This window comes from Balaenoptera borealis (assembly GCF_965194805.1).
Source record: "Balaenoptera borealis genome assembly, chromosome: 8".
NCBI lineage: Eukaryota > Metazoa > Chordata > Mammalia > Artiodactyla > Balaenopteridae > Balaenoptera > Balaenoptera borealis.
The window spans coordinates 117331911-117352017 of record NC_138865.1 but is presented as its reverse complement, the minus strand read 5'-3'; the positions used below and the strand labels follow the sequence as shown (position 1 = coordinate 117352017).

At 55.7% G+C, this 20107-nt stretch overlaps 1 protein-coding gene across 3 annotated transcripts in view; it reads right to left on the bottom strand.

The window, feature by feature from the left end:
- LAMC3 (laminin subunit gamma 3) overlaps positions 1–20107 on the bottom strand; it is a 61202-nt gene that overhangs the window by 25083 nt on the left and 16012 nt on the right. For all 3 annotated transcript variants that reach the window (XM_082400695.1, XM_082400696.1, XM_082400697.1), the window contains exons 3-11: positions 17857–17987; positions 14467–14633; positions 11479–11667; positions 11282–11399; positions 9894–9992; positions 7033–7169; positions 4317–4427; positions 2231–2423; positions 1934–2052 (exon numbers count right to left, since the gene is read on the bottom strand). In XM_082400695.1, coding sequence (XP_082256821.1) covers positions 1934–2052; positions 2231–2423; positions 4317–4427; positions 7033–7169; positions 9894–9992; positions 11282–11399; positions 11479–11667; positions 14467–14633; positions 17857–17987 — 1264 coding nt within the window. The remainder of the gene's footprint in view (positions 1–1933; positions 2053–2230; positions 2424–4316; positions 4428–7032; positions 7170–9893; positions 9993–11281; positions 11400–11478; positions 11668–14466; positions 14634–17856; positions 17988–20107) is intronic.

The window sequence follows — 20107 nt, the reverse complement described above, 5'->3', positions numbered from 1 at the left end:
AGACATTCACTCTCACTGGTTATTAAAGACGTGTACATTTAAAGACTGCTATCATTCACGACCCTCAGATTGGTGAGCATTTTACAGATCAGTGACAGTGGAGGATGTGGGTGTGGGGAACTCAGGCATGGGACTGTGGGAATACAAATCACGAGGTCCTGCTCCTAGCAACAGGGGAGAAGCTCCTATCAGACCAAGCTTCCCACAGAAAACAACTAGAAACTTGGGACAAAATATAAAAACTATCTGTAAACGCTGGCGGAAAACCAGAGCAGGTAAATAGGGGAGGAGAGTGGACACTGTCATCAGAATATAGATTGGCACAGCCTTGCTGAAGCAAAATTTGATAGCATGTGTCAAAATGTAAAATGTACACTCTTTGACCTAACGTTTCCGTTTTGAGGAATTTGTCCTAAAGACACACTTGCACGAGGATAAAAGACCTTTATACGAAGCTGTTCCCTGCAGCGCTGCTGGCAGCGGTGAAAAGCTGGAAACCACTTCAACACCTATGAATAGGGGGATGGGTAAAACTTTATGGAGCACCTCTACCACGGAGTGATACGCGGTGGACATAGAGAACCAGGCTTTTCTACGTGTAAGGCAATTAACAACCTCCAGGATGCACCGTTAGCTGAAAAAAGCAAGTGGCAGATCATTATACTGTGGGATCACATTTCTGCATTAAAAAAATACAAATGTAAGTACATGCACACAGAAAGGTCTGGAGTGATACACTCCAGAACGTTATCAGTGGGCAGAGGAGGTTTGGGGGGTGGGGTGAGATGAGTATCAATATGTCCACGTGTGTCTCCACTTCACCCCCAGCACAGGCCTGGCCTAAGTAGGTGCTTTGTAAACATCTGTTAACTGACGGCTGAGTGAGTGACAGAAGGAAGTTCTGGAAGCTGCTGGAAAGAGTAAAAATGAAATTCCTGCAAGGGGGGGTGTGGGGAGCAGGGAGTACTGGCAAGGATGATGGGGATGAAGGCAATTAAACCACAGCCCCAAAGAGGAGGAAGGTCTGGGGCTGGAGGGGGCTGGGTTACAACCCCCAAGCCTTGGACTCAAAGGGGCCCCAGGAAAAGCTGGCCATCTAAGCCAGGGGTTCTCAAAAGGAGCAAATCACCTTCCTAGAAGCAGTGACTGTTTGGAATTCATATGGTTATTTTAAAATATCATTTACTTTCCTTTTATTTATTCTGTGTACTACAGTTAGAATATTATACTGTTTTTTAAAAATTGTGTCTAGGTTATAATATCTGTGAATTTCATTTCCAGATAGTAAAAGGGGTGCTGTATATGAAAGATCTGTTCTAAAAGGGGCATGGAGGATCTCTGGTCTAGGCACATACAGGTACGGGATGGGGAGGAGAGAAAGTACATTAAGGAAAAAGGGAGGAACCAGGAACAGTCAGAGGACCATCAGGGCAATCACCCAGTGACCAGGATGGGAGGTGGTGAGAAGTCCCGGTTGAAGCTGTGATGACTTAGCTGGTTGGTTGAGAGGGTTTAGAAACCAGGCTTTCTCTAGGCGCAACACCTCCGATCACCAGCAGGGGGAAGCGATCCCCTGCGGCCAGCACCAACCTAGGGCCCTCTAGGGTCCGGCCTCCTGGCAATGGCGGACTCTGCCGTGGTGCGACCACTCCAGGTTCTTGGCTGCCTTGTGGCCAAGCACCCGTCCCTTAGAGCTGCCCATCCTCAGGCCCCTCACCTGTCCAGCCCCTGCCTCTGTTCTCAGCACCCACTCCTGCTGCCCTTACTGGTTATATGAACTTGGGCAAGTGTCCCAACCTCTCTGAGCCTCAGACTCCTTCGTGGTAAAGTGGGGACGGTGACCACCTGCTGTGAGGACTCAACAAGGCTATGCACGAAAGAGCCCGGGGGCCTGGCTGGTTTGGGGGCCGGGGGTGTCCCTATCATGACAAACCGGAAGGGCTGGCGCTGTGGCCGCTGGCCTGGATGTGCAGAGCACTCAGATTGGTGAGCAGCCGCTGGAAGTGGAAGGGGGGCAGCGGAGGGTCCACGTCCTCGGAGGTCTCTTGCAACCTGGCAGGGGGAGGGGGTCAAAGCAGAACCTGAGGCCCGGGGCAGGTGGTGCCAGGAAGCCTCCAGCAGGAGTGGGGAGGGCGGGAGCCCCCAGACCCCGGGGAACCAAGTGTGCCTGGACCTCAGGGACCACCCCGACTGCTCGACCCCATCTCTCAGGACAGAGCAGGACACTTACAGGAACTTGAGCTGGACCTCCCCCGGCTGTCTGGCGTCCAGGGGGCTGGGCGAGCTGGAATGCCGCAGAGTCAAGGTCAGACCCGCCCCTTCCAGCCTCAGCCTTGCAGGGATGGGGGAGCCCCTGGGCGGGACCCGGAATGTCAGTGTGAGGGGCTGCCCATAGCTGAACCGCTGGTCTCCCAGGAACTTCTCTGAAGACAAGAGAGGGCAGCTTTGATGGTCTTCACTTAATTAGCTGGATTTTACATGTCTACACTGATTTTATTGGCAATTAAACCTTCAAAAGATAAAACTACAAAATCAAAGGGTCCCTGCACAGAAGATGCTGAGAGAGGCCCACTCATACCTCCGCAGACAAGGCTGGCTTCCTGGGCATGTGACCCTGGCAGTTACCTGGGGCCCCACGCCTGGCTTAATGCTCTGCTGTCACTATCTTGACACTCTTAAGACTTTTATCTTGGACCTTGGGTTTTGTAAGTGAAGTGCCATGGGACAAGGAAGTCTGTACAGGAGCAGAGGAGAAACTCACAGTATGCAAGGCGGTGGCACCTGCCTGCCCGTTCACGCAGCGCTCATGACGCCCAACACCCCGTGAGCTCAGAATCCCTAGGGACCCGCATCCATGGCATTTAGTGAGGCTCAAAGCGAGTACCAGGCAAGCGTGCCACACGTGTGACTAAGTAGGGGCACTGACAGCCCCCACGGGCCACACTTTCCATGGGAATCAGAACTTGCTTCCAGTGGAAAGAAGGCAGATGCACAAAGGACCAAGGGGCCCTATCATAGCCTGTCTTACTTTGTCATTTCTCTGTATTAGCCAAGTGCTTAGGCGGAAAATCATGACACAGAAGGAAAGGGACCAAAAGACACCCCATCCTTCCTCCCTTCTGGCCCTCTGTACTCACGAGTGTTTGTTGAATGTGTGCGTAAAAAGAAGTGAAATAAAAACGGTTGAGTTCGTCCACCACCTGCCCTGCCCACTGCAGTGTGCCCAGCACACTCAGCAGAGAACCCAGCAAACACTTTTTGAGTGAGTAACTCCTTTTTCTTAAATCCATTGACAAAGCAGCGAGGGAACAGAGCGTGTTTTCTGCTCTCGGGCTTCTGAACTTGGAACACCTGCCCCAGGAGGGGACCCGAGGACCCCATGTCCTTTGCTTCCTGGCTTCAGGGCGCATGGGTGCTGCATCCACACAGCTGCTCAGATGTCTGAGTGCCACCTCTCTAGTCCCTCTTGCAGAGAGAGGGAAAGGGCAGGACTGGGTGAAGGGAGCCAGTGGACCCCAGATCTGGCCACAGTGGAGCTAAGAATGGGCTCCAGGCTCCTGGTCTGATACAGTTTCCAGGAGACCAAAGCTGCCCTAGTTGGTGGGGAGTGGTTCAGAATAATCTAGAACTTCTTGCTTCTACAGGAATACCATGGCCCCGGGCATGGGGGTGCGGTGGCCTGGCGGGGTGAGACGCTGATGGGAAACGCGCAGAGATTGTCTGGGGTGCGACAGTGGCCTGAGGGAGCCCTGGGTGGCAAGGCTGTGATGAGGAAGCAGAGGCTGAGGGGCACGTGGTCGGCAGGAAAATGGCCCCCAAAAGTGTCCAGGTCCTGATCCCTGGAATCTGTGAATATGTTGTGCTGCATGGCGGGGGCAATTAAGGTTGCGGTGGAATTAAGGTTGTTAATCAGCCGGACCTTAAAATAGAGAGATTATTTTAGATTATCTAGCTGGGCCCAATGTAATCACAAGGGTCCTTCAAAGATGGGAGAGGAAGGCAGAAGAGGTGGTGTCAGAAAGATTTGATCGGCTTTGAAGGAGGAGGAAGGGCCACGAGCAGAGGGATGCCGGCCGCCTGGAGAAGCTGGAAAAGGCCAGGGAACGGATTCTCCCCCAGAGCCTCCCCCAGAAGGAGCACAGCCCAGCCAACACCGCGATTTCAGCCCAGCAAGCCCCGTTTTCGACTTCCGACCTCTAGAACACTGAAGAGAATACATCTGCGTTGCTTTTAGCCACTACGTTGGTGGTAATCGGTGACAGCAGCCGCAGGAAATGAACACGGGCAGCCCTGCCCCTGCCTGTGGAGGCAGGTACCTGGTGCTGTGAGCTCTTCCTTGTTCTCTGGGTCCAGGAGAAGCCCCCTCGGGCTCCATTGTGCAGGATGCTCTGGGCCCCCCACGCTTCTGGTCCGCCAGCCCTCGGCTCCTGGACAGCAAACACACACACGCCCCTGTGAGGCCCTGCAGGGTGGCCTCTGCCCCCTCCCACTTCACACCCTTTCCCAGGTCCCAAGGGCGACCCCCAGAGGCCTGAGTGCAGCCTGAAACACCAGGACCCAGGGAGGGGAGAGACTGTTCTAGAGACCGGCCGGGGGGGGGATGAGAGCCGGCTGGTGCTAGCAAACGCTCCGTGCCCAGAGCCAGGCAGCTCGGATCCCTGTTCCAGATCAGGACGGGGGTCTTGGGGTGGGAGGTGGCTCCAGAAGGAGCTAGGAGGCTCAGAGACCCGGCTCTGTTGGGGCACAGTCAGACCTCTGGGCCTGCCCTGCCCCTTCCGTGGGCGTTTTTTTTTTTTTTTTTAATATATATTTATTTATTTGGCTGAGCCGGGTCTTAACTGTGGCACACCGGATCTTTAGTTGCAGCATGTAGGCTCTTAGCTTCAGCATGCAGGATCTAGTTCCCTGACTAGGGATCGAACCTGGGCCCCCTGCATTGGGAGCATGGAGTCTTAACCACTGGACCACCAGGGAAGTCCCCTTCACTGGGCTTTGAGCACATGATGAGGACATGAGGACAGCCCGGAGACCCCATTGTGGGCCGTCTCTACGGAGACTGGACTTGACCTCGTCTTCAGGTCTTTAGAGGATTTCCTCGCCCGTGACCTCACCACCCCGTCCTTCCAGGTGTGTGTGCCACGAGCCCCACTGCACCCAGGGAGGCCACCTGGTTAGGAAGTGGCCAGGTCAGGGTGGGACCCCAGTCCCAGTTCAGTCCACCCTCCCTCTGGTGATGGCAGTACACCAGGCACAGTCGGGCACAGAGCAAGTGACCCCCAGAGGGCACTCTCCAGGGTGGCAGCTGAATAGGGTGGAGGCCCAACACCTGGGGCACCCAAGGGGTGAGGAGGGAGGGATGAAGAAACAGAAAGAGGTCAGAAAGGGGAAGTCCGGGGCTCCTCCGTGCTAGACTAGGCTCTGCCCCTTTGCTGGCTGTGTGACCCTGGGCAAGTTACTTAACCTCTCTGAAGCCAGCTAGTGCCTCATCTGCAAAATGGGGGCAATGAGGTACTGTGGTCCCGGTAGCAGTTCTCAAGTTGGTTTGAATATCCTGGGAGATCCCTAAGGCTCTTTCAGGGGGTCCATGGCGTCAAACTATCTTCTAAATAACATTAAAATGTTATTTGCGTTTTTCATTCTCTTTCTCACTGTGAGAATTTTCCAGAAGCTACAGGATGTGTGATATCACAACAGACTAAATGGCAGAAGCCGTGGTAAGAATCAGCTGACTTCTATTAAGCCAGACCTTAAAGAGAGGTGCAAAAATGTAAAACGGGCAGCACTCTTCTCCAAGTTTTTTGTCTTTTAAAAAGAGGGTTATTTTTCACAGGCAGAAGTTATATTTTGTTATAAGTTTACTACGGTCATCTGTAAATGAATTAATACACAGATATTTAAAAACTACTGTTTTAATTTCTAATACAGAAAATATCCGTATAAACAACCCACATAAACAAAAGGACTTTGAGGTTCTCTCTAAGTTTCAAGAGCATGAAGGGATCCAGAGGTCAAAAAGTTTGAGAACTGCTGGCCGAGGGTGTTAGTGAGATCACGTGAGATGCTGAGACTGAAGTGCCAAACCCAGGGCTTGGCTCCAAGTGAGGAGGATCGTGATGTTATTCTAGGATCTATAAAATGAGTCCCTTCTGACGCTGACATCCTGGACTACAGCCCAAGTGACCACAATGCAGTCCCCATTCCAAGCCCCGCTCGGTCCTGCTTTCTGCGTGGTGTCCAGCAGAGGGCGCACTGCTCCCCCTGCATCTGAGGCGCCCCAGAGCCAGCCCTGAGGTTCTAGCTCCCTGGGGTAGATGCGGGGGTGGGGAGACTCAGTGGGCATGGCAGGGACCCACTCAGGCCATGATTTAATGCAGAATTCAGAGCTCCACTGCTTTCCTGCTCCAAAGATCCACCTGGAGCTGGGGACCCAGGTCCCCACAGCACCCCTGGACCTAGAGAGAAGACCTGCACAGCAGTGAAGAGCAAAACTCGGGAGCTGATGAACCCAAGGTGCCAACAACTAAGTTACGTGACCTTCCTTTTCTGGGCCTCAGTTGCCTCATCTGTAAAATGGGGATGAGAATATCTACCTGCCAGGGAATCCAGGAGGTTCCATGAGCATAACGAGCTCCGCATGGTGCCTAGCATACAGCAGCTGCTCAATAAATGGAGGCCAGGGGATCGAGCCCAGATCCCCAGCACTAGGATACACCAAGGGGGCCAAGGAGCAACTGGAAATTCCCCCACAGTCTCCAAAGGCTGCCAGGTGCCCACCCCCCACCCCTGGCAGCGGCCAGGAGGGAGCCAAGGGATGCAGGTAGGTGCTGGGGGTACTGAAGGACCCAGAGGGGCACGGCCGGTGTGTAGGCCTGTGGGAGACGCCCGGGCTGGGGCCCGAGGCTGCCCCCTCCTTTCCACACTCACCCATACCACCATCGCAGGATCTCCCCAGAGCAGGACCCAGGACCGCCCGTCCCAGCTGGGCTGGGAAGCAGACCCCTCGGAGGTGGCTGCGGGGGGGGCACTTCTTACCCCGGTGGAAGTCGGAGAGGATGTGGTACTCCCGGAAGTGGGGAGCGGCCGCACACACCCTGGAGTGGCCGTAGCAGAAGCAGCTGCTGCAGCCGGCTGGGCTGTGGGACTGCAGGCTAAATGTGCCCGGGCGACATCTGCAATGGAGGCGGACATGCCCACGGGGGCCAGATGAATTGGCTACATTCGGGGGATCCCAGCTAGACTAACCAGAGCCCAGAATCACTGGGGAAAGTTGTTTTAATTTCAGATTTACAGAAGAGTTGCAAAGATTGTAGACACGAGTTCCCATGGCCTCTTCACCCAGCTTTTCCTAATGTTAACATCTGCCATTACCAGGGTACGTTTATCAAAGCCAAGAAATTAACAGTGATTAACGTTATTTCCTAAACCCCAGACTTTATTAGGATTTCTCCCCCTTTTCCACGAACATCTGTTTTCTGCTCCAGGATCCCATCCAGGACATGGCATTACATTTAGTGGTGTCCTTAATCTCATCTGTAACAGCTTCTCGGTCTTTCCTGGACACTTTTGACAGTACTGGTCAGATATTTTGTAGAATGTCCACTGTTTGGGTTTGTCTGGTGTTTTTCAAGATTAGACTGGGGCTGTGGGTTTGGGGAAGAAATAGAGGCAAAGTGCCCTTCTTCTCACATCATATCAGGGTAAATGATACCTGTGTGATGTCACTGGTAATGTATGACATCACTGGTCATGTATGATGTCACTGGTAAAGTTAACCTTCACCATTTAGTTAAGGCGCTGCCTGCCGGGTTTCTTTTCTTTTCTTTCTTTTTTTTTTTTAAAATATTAATTTATTTGGCTGCGCCAGGTCTTAGTTGCAGCACACAGGATCTTCGTTGCCATGTGCGGGATCTTTAGTTGCTGCACGCGAACTCTTAGTTGTGGCATGTGGGATCGAGTTCCCTGACTAGGGATCGAACCCGGGCCCCTTGCATTGGGAGTGCGGAGTCTTAACCACTGGACCACCAGGGAAGTCCCTGCCAGGTTTCTCCACTGCAAAACTGCCATATTCTAGTCGTCAAAAGCAAGTCTAAATCTAGCCCAGGGTCAAGGGGAAGGGAATTAAGCTCCATCTCTGGGAGGGGGGCAGTAATCAAAGAATTGTGGACCTATGGTGAAAGCACCACAGTAATTAGTAAATATTTTGAGGGAGATATTTGGGGGCTATGCAAATATCCTGTTTTTCCCTCAAGTTCTGCCCACGAATTTCAGCATTCATCAGCGGCTCTGGCCTACAGCGATCGTTACTCTGATATTGTAACAGTGCTTTAATATTTCCCTCATTCCTTCTCCATTTATAATGTGGAATTCTTCTGCCAGGAAGATTTGTCCCTTCATCCCCCTGTATTTATTTATTCACTCATCTATTTATATCAGTGTGGACTCGTGGATGTTTATTTTATACTTTGCATTATAATCTGATATTGTTGTTATTTATTTTGTTCCAGCTCTGGGAACTCTTTCAGGTTGGCGCTCATGTCCTTTTGACACAGGCCCCCATCCTGGTTTGGGGTTTTCTGGGTTTGTCTTTGTCTGGTTTTGTTTTTAAGCACTTCCCTGTTTTCTACAAGATGCTTCGGGCTCATCCTGTGTTTTCCCCGCCCCAGCCCCAGAATCAGCCATTTCTCCCAGGAGCCCTGCAGAGGCCTTTTACAAACACATATTCCTGGTTTGCACCATGGGGGCTCCATTTGGGCCGATCCAGGTGGAGGAATCCAATTCATAAGAAGCTGCCAATTACCCCAAAGCTGGGCCAGCTCCAACGAACACACCTCACCAGCCCTCCCATCTCACAAACAGGTAAAGTGAGGCTCAGAGGCGGACCTCCTCAAGGTACGAGGCAGTGGTGTAGAGCTAGTGGGATCTAGTCCCCCAACTCCACTCTGTCTCTTCAGCTTGAGGGGTCTTGGGGGAAGGAAGACCCAGCAGGGAGTCGACCTCCCACCCCAGGGCCCACAGGCCCCACGTGGACAAGGTGAGAGTCAAGGCCGGGCTTCTTCCTGAACCAGTAGAGGCCCAACATAGTCTGGCAAGAGTCGAGTCCACAATATACTGCCGTGTCAGGTTCCCCACACATGGCCCAGGGCCAGAGGATCAAAGAGGCCCTGGCACACCCCACGCTGGCTGCAAAGGCTTCAGAGGTTGGAGATGAAGCCAGGAAGAGGGGACAGAGTGTGCCCAAGGACATAAACCCACATTTGTCTGCCAGCCCATTGCTGGGGCTAGGAGGCCCCCTAAACACATGAAGGAGGAAGTACAGGGAAAAGTCCTTCTGCCTCATTGAGCCTTAGAAGCTCCATTTGTACCATGATAGGATGGCAAGGATGGCAAACAAGCTTGAATCTCAGCTCAATTGGTGGGAACTTCTTGGAGCAGGGCGTAGAGAAGGATTCTGAGGTTACAGTAGAGCTCATGGTAAACTGCTGTGGTCCATTGGTGATGTCTGCCCTGGGTGTGGGATGGGAGGGTTGTGGTAGCGCTCTATTAGTGATGTCTGCCCTGAGTGTGAGATGGGAGGGTTGTGGTATGAGTACCATGTATCTGCTCTCCCTGGATTAGATGGTCTCTCCTATCCTTTCTAGCTCTTTCTTTTCAGGATTCTGAGCTAGGGGAAAAAAGATGTATTTTCACAGCTTATGAACTCTCAGTGGTGGCGGGTCAAAGTATTAATGGTATTGTAAAGTCTTTAGATAACTTCCTGGGTGTCAGATCCATGGTGTTCCAGGAAGGGTGCCAGGTGGTGGGGTTGCCCAAGTCTGGGAGGATGATGGCCCCTGCTCTTCCCACCACCACTGAGGTCACTTCCAGCAGGCTTGTTATTGGGTCGCTTCACCCACCTGTCACACAGGTTGCCTTCCACATTCTCTTTGCAGGGGCAGTGGCCACTGCGGGGATCACAGGTGCCCAGGCTGCCAGCGGGATTGCAGGCACAGGGTCTGCCAAAGAGAGAGGACAAGAGGAAAGCGTCCAACGAGCAACTCCAGAGTGGGAATAGCCCACGCTCCTTGGAAGGAATCTCTCTATCCTTCCCCACGCCCGAGAGGAACAGGAGGCAGGCTGACCCAAGAGCCTGCCCCCTGGCTCTACTGTTCCCACTGAGTGAAGGAAGTGACCCATCCGCTCACCTGAACAGTGATCTATCTGCCCACCCACCTGCTTATCCATCCATCCGTTCATCCTTCCATCCACTGATCCCTTTATTCATCCTTCCATCCTTCTATCCATCCCACCCACACACCTATTCACTCACCCATCCATGCATTTTCCATCCACCCACCCACACACCTATTCACTCACCCATCCATGCATTTTCCATCCACCCACCCATCCATCTACCCATCCATCCATCCATCCCCCTTCTCATAAGACATGGTCCCTGTCCTCACAGAGCCTAGAGTCCAGTGAGGATGGACAGGCAAACAGGTAGATGCTGTACTTTGATACAAGCTATGGGAGAGAATGTACAAGAAGAGGCTGTGGCAGCACCAATGAGGTGTCTGGAGTGGGAACGAGGTGGGGAGTTGTACCTTGGCTGAAAATTAAAGAATGAGTAGGACTTTGTTCAGACACAGGCCGGGGAGAGGCAGGGTGTTGAGGGAGAAGAGAATGCTCTAGGGTAGGAGAAGTGGCAGGTACAGAGGCCCAGAGGCCATAGAGACCCTGGGGAAGCATCCAGGTCCCCACCTAATGGCCAGTTTTATGCCTGAACCACTGAGTATTTTGAGAGAGATCTGAGACTCCCCAAACCTCCCCAATGGCATTTCCACTGCCTTTCAAATATACAAGGAGACTGGTGCAATGAACCAAAGCCAAGCTCATTTAATAGTACTTCTGAATTTATAAGGGCTTTATTTTTTTTGGTCATTGTGTATTTTCTCAATCAAGTGACAGTAAAGTGTTAGACCCTCTTCTGAGGTCCAGACCCCAGTAGCCCCTGCCCATCTCTGTCCCCCTGGATGCCGCACGAGCGCTGCAGACTCAGCCTCTCCCCACCCTGTGCTCCCCTTGCCATGAATGGCCTCCCTTCCCCCAGGTGCCTGAAGCAGAACCCCAGGGGGTCAGCCTTCATCCCTTCTTCCTCTTCCGCTCCCAGGTAACCACCTGCTGCCAACTCTGCCTTCCGAGGGGCTTGGGACTCTCCCTCCTGCTTCCCATCATTCAGTCCAAATCCGCCGCCGTGCGCCCTTGCTGGGTCATCTACACCCACTGTCCCCACCGCCCTCACCTGCAGCCGCCCTCACTGAGCGAGTGGAACCCGGGCAGGCAGCGGTCACACTTCCAGCCCGTCACCGTGGGCTTGCAGATGCAGGTGCCGGAGTCATTGCATTGGAGGTGCAGGGAGCCTGGGGAGGAAGGGCACAGGGCAGCGGGAGCCCGTGGCGGTGGGCGAGGGTGGGGGCCGGGGCAGTGCGGCCCACTCACCTGCTGGGTGGCAGTCGCAGGGCTGGCATGGCGTCCGTGGCTTCCAGCGATAGAAGTTCTCCCGGCAGCGCTCACAGTGTGGCCCGGCTGTGTGGTCACGGCAGCGGAGGCAACGCCCACCATGGCCCGAGCTGCGGAAGAGCTCCCGGTCAAACATGCACTCCTCAGAGTGGCCGCTGCAGTTGCAAGCTGTGGGCAGGAGGCGGGGGAGGGTGTGTGAGAGCGGCCGTGGCACATGGTAGGAGGGGAGTATGGGCCAATCAGCTTCCTTGTGGTGAGTGAGCAGGCAGCTGGAGGAAGGGCAAGGATGGAGTTCAGGCCTGGCTTGATCAAGGATCTGGAGACCAGTCAATAGATCTTCCAAAACAGGACACTCTTGAGAACAAAGGGGGCGCCATTAATAAATATACCAACACACAGTACCCTCCCAGGCAAGCCAGGACATAGAGTCACCTGGTCATGGATCACAGACTGGCTACCTTCTCGAGTGGCAGCGTGGCTCCCTCCAAGATCTCCTGTGGATCCTCTGAGCCATAAGAGTATGTGAATCTGATCCCCAGTGACCATGAGGTCACTCAGAAGCATGGAAAATACAAGTCACCTTTCATTCACTCATAAATACATTTTTTTAAAACATCTTTATTGGAGTATAATTGCTTTACAATGGTGTGTTAGTTTCTGCTTTATAACAAAGTGTATCAGTTATACATATACATATATCCCTGTATCTCCGCCCTCCTGCGTCTCCCTCCCACCCTCCCTATCCCACCCCTCTAGGTGGTCACAAAGCGCCGAGCTGATCTCTCTGTGCTATGTGGCTGCTTCCCACTAGCTATCTATTTTACATTTGGTAGTATATATTAGTTCATGCCACTCTCTCACTTCGTCCCAGCTTACTCTTCCTACATTTTTAAAAAGTATGTACCAAAGGGACTTCCCTGGTGGCAGAGTGGTTAGGAATCCACCTGCCAATGCAGGGGACATGGGTTCGAGCCCTGGTCCGGGAAGATCCCATATGCCGCGGAGCAACTAAGCCCGTGCGCCACAACTACTGAGCCTGCGCTCTAGAGCTTGCGAGCCACAACTGCTGAGCCCACGTGCCACAGCTACTGAAGCCTGCACACCTAGAGCCCGTGCTCCACAACAAGAGAAGCCACTGCAATGAGAAGCCCTCGCGCAGCAAGGAAGACCCAATGCAGCCAAAAATAAATAAATAAATAAACAAAGTACATTCATGTTAAAAAAAAAAAAGTATGTACCAAAGATCGGCTCCATCTTGGCTCCCGTGGTGAGCCCAGCATGGTGTGGACCAGTGCCCGCATACATGGTCCCACTGTTTGAGGGAGGCAGAGGCAGCAAGCAGGTGAAAATCCTGCAGGCGAAGGGCTGTGATGGGAGAAGCAGGGAGGTTCTGGGAGGTGAAAGGAGGGCCCTACAGCTGCCTTCCTGGAGGAAGTCACAGCTAAGTGGGACCTGAAGGGTGAGCAGGAAGGAAGTGTCCAGGCAAAGGAGGGGAGGAGAGGGAAGGGAGAGTCCCAGGCAGGAGGTGAGAGGATAGTTGTGGCACAGGCAGAGAAGCAAGGTTCACCCAGTGTGGCGTGGGAGGGTGGCATGTCATGTGATGGGCAGGGCAGAGGGTGGGGACGTTGTGCACTGTGACGGGACAGGGAGGGGCGCAGGGGCAGTTCTGAGGTCAAGAGGTCAGCCAGCGCTTGATCCAGGGAGGCTGGGCAGCCGCAGTCAGCGGACTTCACCTTGGAGCAAGGGGCTCCGTGGATGAATATAATCGCATCTGCACTTGAAAGTGCCTTCAGCTGGGCGGCAGGCGGGGGATGGGGGGGTGGGAGAGCAGGGAGGTGGGGGCTTCAGATGCTCAGAGGAGGGGTGACCGGCCGGACCACAGTGTTGACCGTGTAGAAGGACACAGTCAGATGGGTTCGGGGGATGTGAATGAGGCTCAGGGGCTGCCTGGACTGGGGAGCACGAGGGGTCAGGCATGAAACGCAGGTTCCAGGCTGGGAGGACAGAGATGTGACCTCAGCGGTGATGACCTGACAGGAGAAGCAATCTGGCCTTTTGTGTCCCCACCACGGAGAGAGCCCCAGACTCAGAACGGCTGAGCCAGCCAGCTTCCTTGGCCCCGAGAGGACTTCCTGGTGGAGGCAGGCCAGCAAGGGCAGCAGGAACGCATTAGGGCCACAGTGGCCCCGGGAAGCTCCTGCAGACAGCACCCTGCTCCATGGAGCAAGCCGTCCTCTCCCCACCCCAGCTCTACATGCCAGCAGCCCAAGCCCAGGAGCACAGCGGGCCCAGAGGCTGAGCCGTCAGGAGCGCCTGCCCATGAAGACATGCCTCCTGCCAGCAGCAGAGCTAGGTGGAGTCTGGTGCCCAACGACGACCAGCCACACATGGGAGCCCGGAGCAAGCCAGATGACGGTCGGAGGGCAGGGCTTGGGGACAGAGGGAAGCTGGAGGGGCACGCCAGGCTGGGAGGAGCCCCTCAGCCCGTGCGCGGCCCCCGTCCCTGGAAAAAGTATGATGGCAACGTCCTCTCCGGCGTGTCTGTGAGGTTAGGCAGTGCCAGCCACATCGCACGGGGGCCGGGGCAGCGAAGGGCTGCCTGGGGGCCTGCAGGAGAGGCTGGGCGGGCAGGTCAGCACCCCCAGGACCCGGGGTGGCCTGGCTTTGATCGGCAGCTGCGGTTGGAGCAGTTGACACAAAGGAACAAGTTGGGGGTCCTTCTCAGCCCTCCTGCCACGCATGCCTCTACCTGGGGAGCCTGGGTCTGGGGAGCTGCCTGAGGGGGTGAGGACGGAGAATCACGTGCCCCCTCCAGCTCTCCCTCGGCTCCTCCTCGTCCCTGCACAGGGTTTAGAGTCCCAAGCTGTGGCCAGGCCCACCCAGGAGCAGCCCCGCCGCCAGGGATGGGGAGTTCGTCTCCTGGCCTGCACCCCCGGCCTCCGGCCGCCAAAGGCCCAGGACACTCACGCAGACACTCGCTGGCCGCCTCGGCCGTGCCCCGGGCCCACGGGCGGTCCCGGAAGAAGGGCAGGCAGCGCTCGCAGTCTGGGCCCGTGGTGTTGTGCTGGCATCGGCAGACCAGCCGGCCCTCCTCGTTGGGGCCACACTCGCTGGCGTGCCCGTTGCACTTGCACCTGGGAAAAGAACACGGGGGTGGGGGGTGTCCGGAAGCTGGGGGAGGTGCCGGCGGTGAAGAGGTTAATCACCAGGTAGCCCCTGCCTTCGGGTGAGCTCCTGATTCTACGGCTCAGCTATGGAACTTTACTGAACTCCTACCATGTGCCCGGGGCAACAGTTACAGAACCGACTGCGCTGGGCTGTTCTGAGCTCTTCACACATGTAAACCCATCGCATCTTCACAAGCCTGCTATGATCCCCATTTAACAGACGGAGGAACCGAGGCACAGAGAGGCTGCCCGAGGCCACCAGTTAGTAATGGTAAAGTTCTCGATGCTGCCACTGAAGGCACCACGCCCAGGGGCCGAGGGGGACCCAGGAAGAAGTCATCTCAGTCTCCTGCCTAGAGGGTGGGCCAGCTCTCAGGGCAGTGGGCGGGAGGTGGCAGCCCGGGAGGCCGCCTCATGCCCCCTCCTTCGTGTCTAAAGGGATGAGAGGGAGATTGCGCCTTACACAGGACGGCCCCCAACTCATCTCAAGACCCCAGTGAGCCTGTGCCTTTGAGGGCAGCCCTGGGCCTGCCCCACTCCCCCCTCCCGCAGAGTCAGACAGGCGGAATCAGGCAGGAACAAAGGTGCTCAGGGGGCCACACAGCGTGCTCGGCTGAGCCTGACCCGGTGGGGTCATCGCCCGCATCCCGGGTGGCCAGACTGAGCCACACAGAGGATGGCCATGGCTCCGAGCTCCCAGCCTTCCTGTGTAGCAGCCCCCAACCGAGCAATCAGCTCACGTCTTCTCTCTGGAGTTTCACCACTGCAGCAGGACGGACCACAACTATCCACGTTTCACGGATGAGGAAACTGAGGCTCAGACCATGAAGTGACGAATGCTACGTGGCAGAGCTAGAATCTGAAGCCCGTTCTCTCCTACTCCACGCAGACCCTGAGCTCCTAGACACTCCCCTACGGCCACTTGGTGTCTCCCCATAAGCAATGTTCCACGCTCTGTCCTAAGTGGATGTTGAAGAACCTCTGACCACTGCCAGTACCCATGGTACTGGGGACACAGGGCTTGGGAAGGGCACAGAGCACTGTTTCCTCGCCAGGCCTCCCTGGGAGCTCAGGGTAGGCAAGTAATGCCCAGCACTTCTGGCAGGGGTGAGGCGGGCACCAGGCAGTCTTGGGAGACAGTGGTCACCCGTCTCGGGACAAGGGACCACCCATGGCCCCAAGGGGATGTTGCAAACACGCCCTCCTCCACGAAGCCCTCTGATCCCAAGGGAAAGAGTGAAATTCCTGTAGGCCACTGTGGGACACAGGCTGCCGGGCCACTGCCCCCCAGCCAGCTGCTGGCCTGAGGGTGGTCCGGCTCTGGCAGCTGGGGCCCAGATGTTCTCTGTCCCGAAGCCCCCTGATGGCAGACGCTGCAGCTCACCGCCATCCACCATCCTTGGAGAGGCCCCGCTCCCGGGCGGTTTGACCTGAATCGAGTGTGGGAGTGGCGGGGGAGGAGGAGGAGCAGAGGGGCCCTCACGGACACCCCCCGTTTCCCCTTCACACCCGAGCGCCAGCCCCCAGAGGGCGCAGACACCCTGAGTGTAGGCAGCTGGGCCCGTATTCCCTTCCCAGACACCTTCACCTCTCTGAACGCCACCTAAACATCCTCCAAGTTTGGAAGCCCCTCGCCCCCTACCCCCCATGGGCCACCACTCCCACGTGGAGCTGACTTCCCACCCTAAACAGCTTTCGGATCCACACCTCTCCCATCCTACCACCATCTCTGCCCAGCCAGCTTCTTCTCTCCCCTCTTATCTGCCCCCTTGCGATGTCAGGGGTTGGGGTGTCTCAGAAATCCGACCCTGTCACTACCCTGGCCATATCCTCAGCAACTTCCCACTGACTGCATAAACTTGGTCCATGGCCCCGACAATCTTCCAGCCGTCTCCACGCCCCCTGTTCCAGCTGCAGGGCTGTTGCCTCGTTCCTCAAGCCTGGGTCTCGTACATGCTGGCTCTTCCACGTGGGATGCTTGCCCCTCACCTCTCCAGCCTCGCCGGGTTCCCATCTGCAGGGTGGTCTCCCTGACCTCCCGCAGGGTCCCCATCTGCAGGGTGGTCTCCCTGACCTCCCGCAGGGTCCCCATCTGCAGTGTGGTCTCCCTGACTGCCAGCACACCCTGCCCTGGCTTCCTATCCTTGTTAATCTGGGGCGTGCGACATGATTACTGGGGACTGATCTGGTTACTGTCTGCCTGGGGCGGGAACACATCTGTCTCCTCTCTCCTTTCCAAGAAGGAGCCTGATGAGGGAGCGTTTATACTAAAGACGTCATCTGTGCCTGGAGGGCCCAGTACCAGGTGGCCACACGTGTACCGGATGGCCCCTGCTTCTTGGAGAGGTGAGATGCTTAAACTACAATGTGCACTGATCGAAGCTAGAGGAGTATATAGGCCAGGGCCAGGGGTCCCGACAGAACAGCCCGACGCCCCTCACATGAGAAGGGGGCAGAAGTGCGGTGCCTCCTTCCTTGGTGACCTTTCTGGGTCACCGGCCGTGGGGCTTTGGAGTGGCCTGAACCGTTCGTACTGTTTGGAGATGCCTCAAAGCCTTATTAAACACGCTTGGGTCCCCAGGAAGCCCTACTCTACCCAAGTTTACCGGAAGATTTGGGGAAGAATGGGGTTGATGGGCTCCATCAGTTATAAGCTCATGAGTGCTGATGAAAGAAGCAAAGCTTTGAAAGCCTGGGGTCCTGCGCCTGCTTACGGCCACTGTTAACCAGCTTCATTTGGAGCCCACGTCCCACAGGACGGTGGTCCGACTGGAAATTTAAGCAGGTTGTACGTGTTAGACGAGAGCGTGGAACATTGCCCCACGTGGACACATGTGGCGTGAACGAATGTACTGTCAGATGCAAAAAAAAAAAAAAAAAAAGGAAGAAAGAAAAGAAAGGGGGACGGACCACCAGGCAGAGGGAACCACGGGTGCAAAGGGCTGGTGTGTCCCGCTGACGGCAGCGGAAACACAGATGACGTGGGAAAAGCAGCAGGAACGGGGCTGGGAGGTGGGAGGCAGGTGGGTCACGAAGGCCTCGAATGCCGGGCCCAGGAACCAGGCTCCTGCTCCTTTGCCCCCCTGGAGCACCAGAAGTGGTTTCTTTACCCTCCACGGTAGCCACCGGGTGACCCCACGTGGCAGCCATCCTGTACAGCGTCCCGGCCACTGCCCTGCTTCCCGCCTACCTGCCACCCACAGAGAAGTCCGACACGGCGTAGTAGTAGGACTGCAGCACCTTGGGGTCCTTGAAGATGTCATCCCCGAACGTGTTGAGCCGGTCTAGGGAGATGAGGAGCTCGGTGCTGGTGACCCAGTCCTGGGGGACAAGGTGGAAGGGAAAGGGCGCCATCAGCAGGCTCCTGAATGTTTGCTCCCACCCTGCTCTGCTGGAGGGTCCAGCTGGCTCCCCGGGGCATCTTCTGGGACACAGGGACAGGCCAAACACTGACAAGTTCCGAGAACGCTGCAGAAATAAGGAGCCTGTGCTTTTGGGTCACACCAACCTGGATGCTCGGCCCCTTCCTAACTGTGCAACTTTGGGGAATTTGCTCAATGTCTCAGAGCCTCCATTTCCCCATCTGTGAAATAGGACAAGGAATAATGTCGGCTCCAGGGGGGTGCTGGAGGAGGATGGCCAATGTCAGCGGCGGGGCAGGGAGGCTGGCACATGGTCAAGGTGCTGGAGCAGCCCATCTAAAACCGTGTCACGCAGGTTACCTGACTGCTCAGCGGGACTGCACCCCCATTCTAGAGGGCAGCCGAGGGAAGATGCGTCCCAGGGCCCTGGCGTGGGGTGGGCCCTGGGTTTATAGGCTTCTCACGTTCTAAGAATCAGGCTCCCACAGACAAGGCACCTGCCCCAGGTGACATCTGTTCCGCCAGAACACAGCCCCAAGAGGACAAGGACTCAGGGCCCCTGGTTCTCGCTGCATCCCCAGCCCGGGCTCTGCCTGGCACACAGCAGACACTCGCTAAATACTTGCTGATGGCGGAATGAGAGGCTTCCCCCTGGAAGAGCTGGTGGGGAAGTGGGGGAGAGCCCACGTGAAAGCTGACATTTTCATCTGCCTGCTGTTATAATCAGAGGTAGCTCCAGCTGAATGTTAATCAGCATTTTAATTCAGCCCAGCAGCTGCTGGTTTAGCAATCAGGCCCATCAGGACAGAAAATGAACTGGCATAAAGTCTGACTTCTCACCCCAGCATGACTCAGGCCAGCGGGCCTCTCCGATCCCCTTGGGCTCAGCAACTCTCGAGCCCGTGGCCTGGGGCCCGGGGCCTCTGCCTGAGGATGCTTCAGCCAGGGAGGGGTCCAGAACCAGAAAGCTTCAGAGGGGACCTCAGCACTCAGCTGAGTTTGTAAACCTCCGGAGAGTCACTCTCTGAACCACTTCCCAAATGTCAGTGTACATTTAGGGATCAGGTTAAAATGCAGCTTCTGATCAGAGATGGGGCCTGAGACTCTGTATTTCCACACGTGCCCAGGTGGTACTGACGCTGCTGGTCGGTCCCTGAAGCAACTGAGGAGCAAGGGGCTGAGGCCCGGGGTGGGAACCCAGCAGAGCACAACCGATGGTCTAAGAGTCTTTTCTCTCTGCAGAAAAAGTGCCCCTAGAGAACCCAAACCAGCTGATGTCCAAGCTGGAAGGTGCAGTAGCTGACGCTGATTGTGTGGTTATGGCTCAGGTCCTCACAATAACCCCACCGGGAGGTGTTATTCTTACCCATGTTTTACAGAGGAGAAGACTAAGGATCAGCGAGGGTAAGTACTCTGCTTCCTAGTTGCACGGCTGGTGCCCGCGGAGCTGGGATTCGGATCTATCTGACCCCAGGCTCCCAGCTTTAGCTACTAGGTAGCCTGCCTTCCTGCATCTACCCCGACGCCCTCATCATACTAATGGAGCCCAGAGGGCAATGACCTGCCCAAGGTCTCGGCCCGCAGTGACCCCTCTTTGGGTTCCTGCATCTGCTTTGCAGCCTATGACCTGCTCCGTCAGTCTTGAAGACGATGGTGACGGGAACAGCATCAAAATCTCCCTGAGACACCAGGAAGGGAGCTGGGAGGGAGAAGGGGAATTTGTTCCCTTAGCCCAAATTGTACGGGTCACTCCCTGACGCCTTAGAGGTAACTTTGGAGGCAAACCGGAGCCCCAATATACAGAGGCAAGGACCTTGTGCAACTTGCAATGGCCCAGCTAAAACTACAAGTGGGCTCTCGGGTTGACTCTGGACAGACGTGGGAGCCAGAACGCAGCGTTAACGAGAAGCGGGAGGCAGGAGCTTCGTCTCCAGCAGCAGCGGTTCTGCTCCAGCCAGCACCCCAGAGAGGGTCAGCCTTCTCCCCAAGGTCCTTGGCCCCCATGGAGGACAGAGGGACCCAAGACACAGCAGCCGCATGGACACATCCTTCGTTACCCCACACCCCAAATGCTCCACG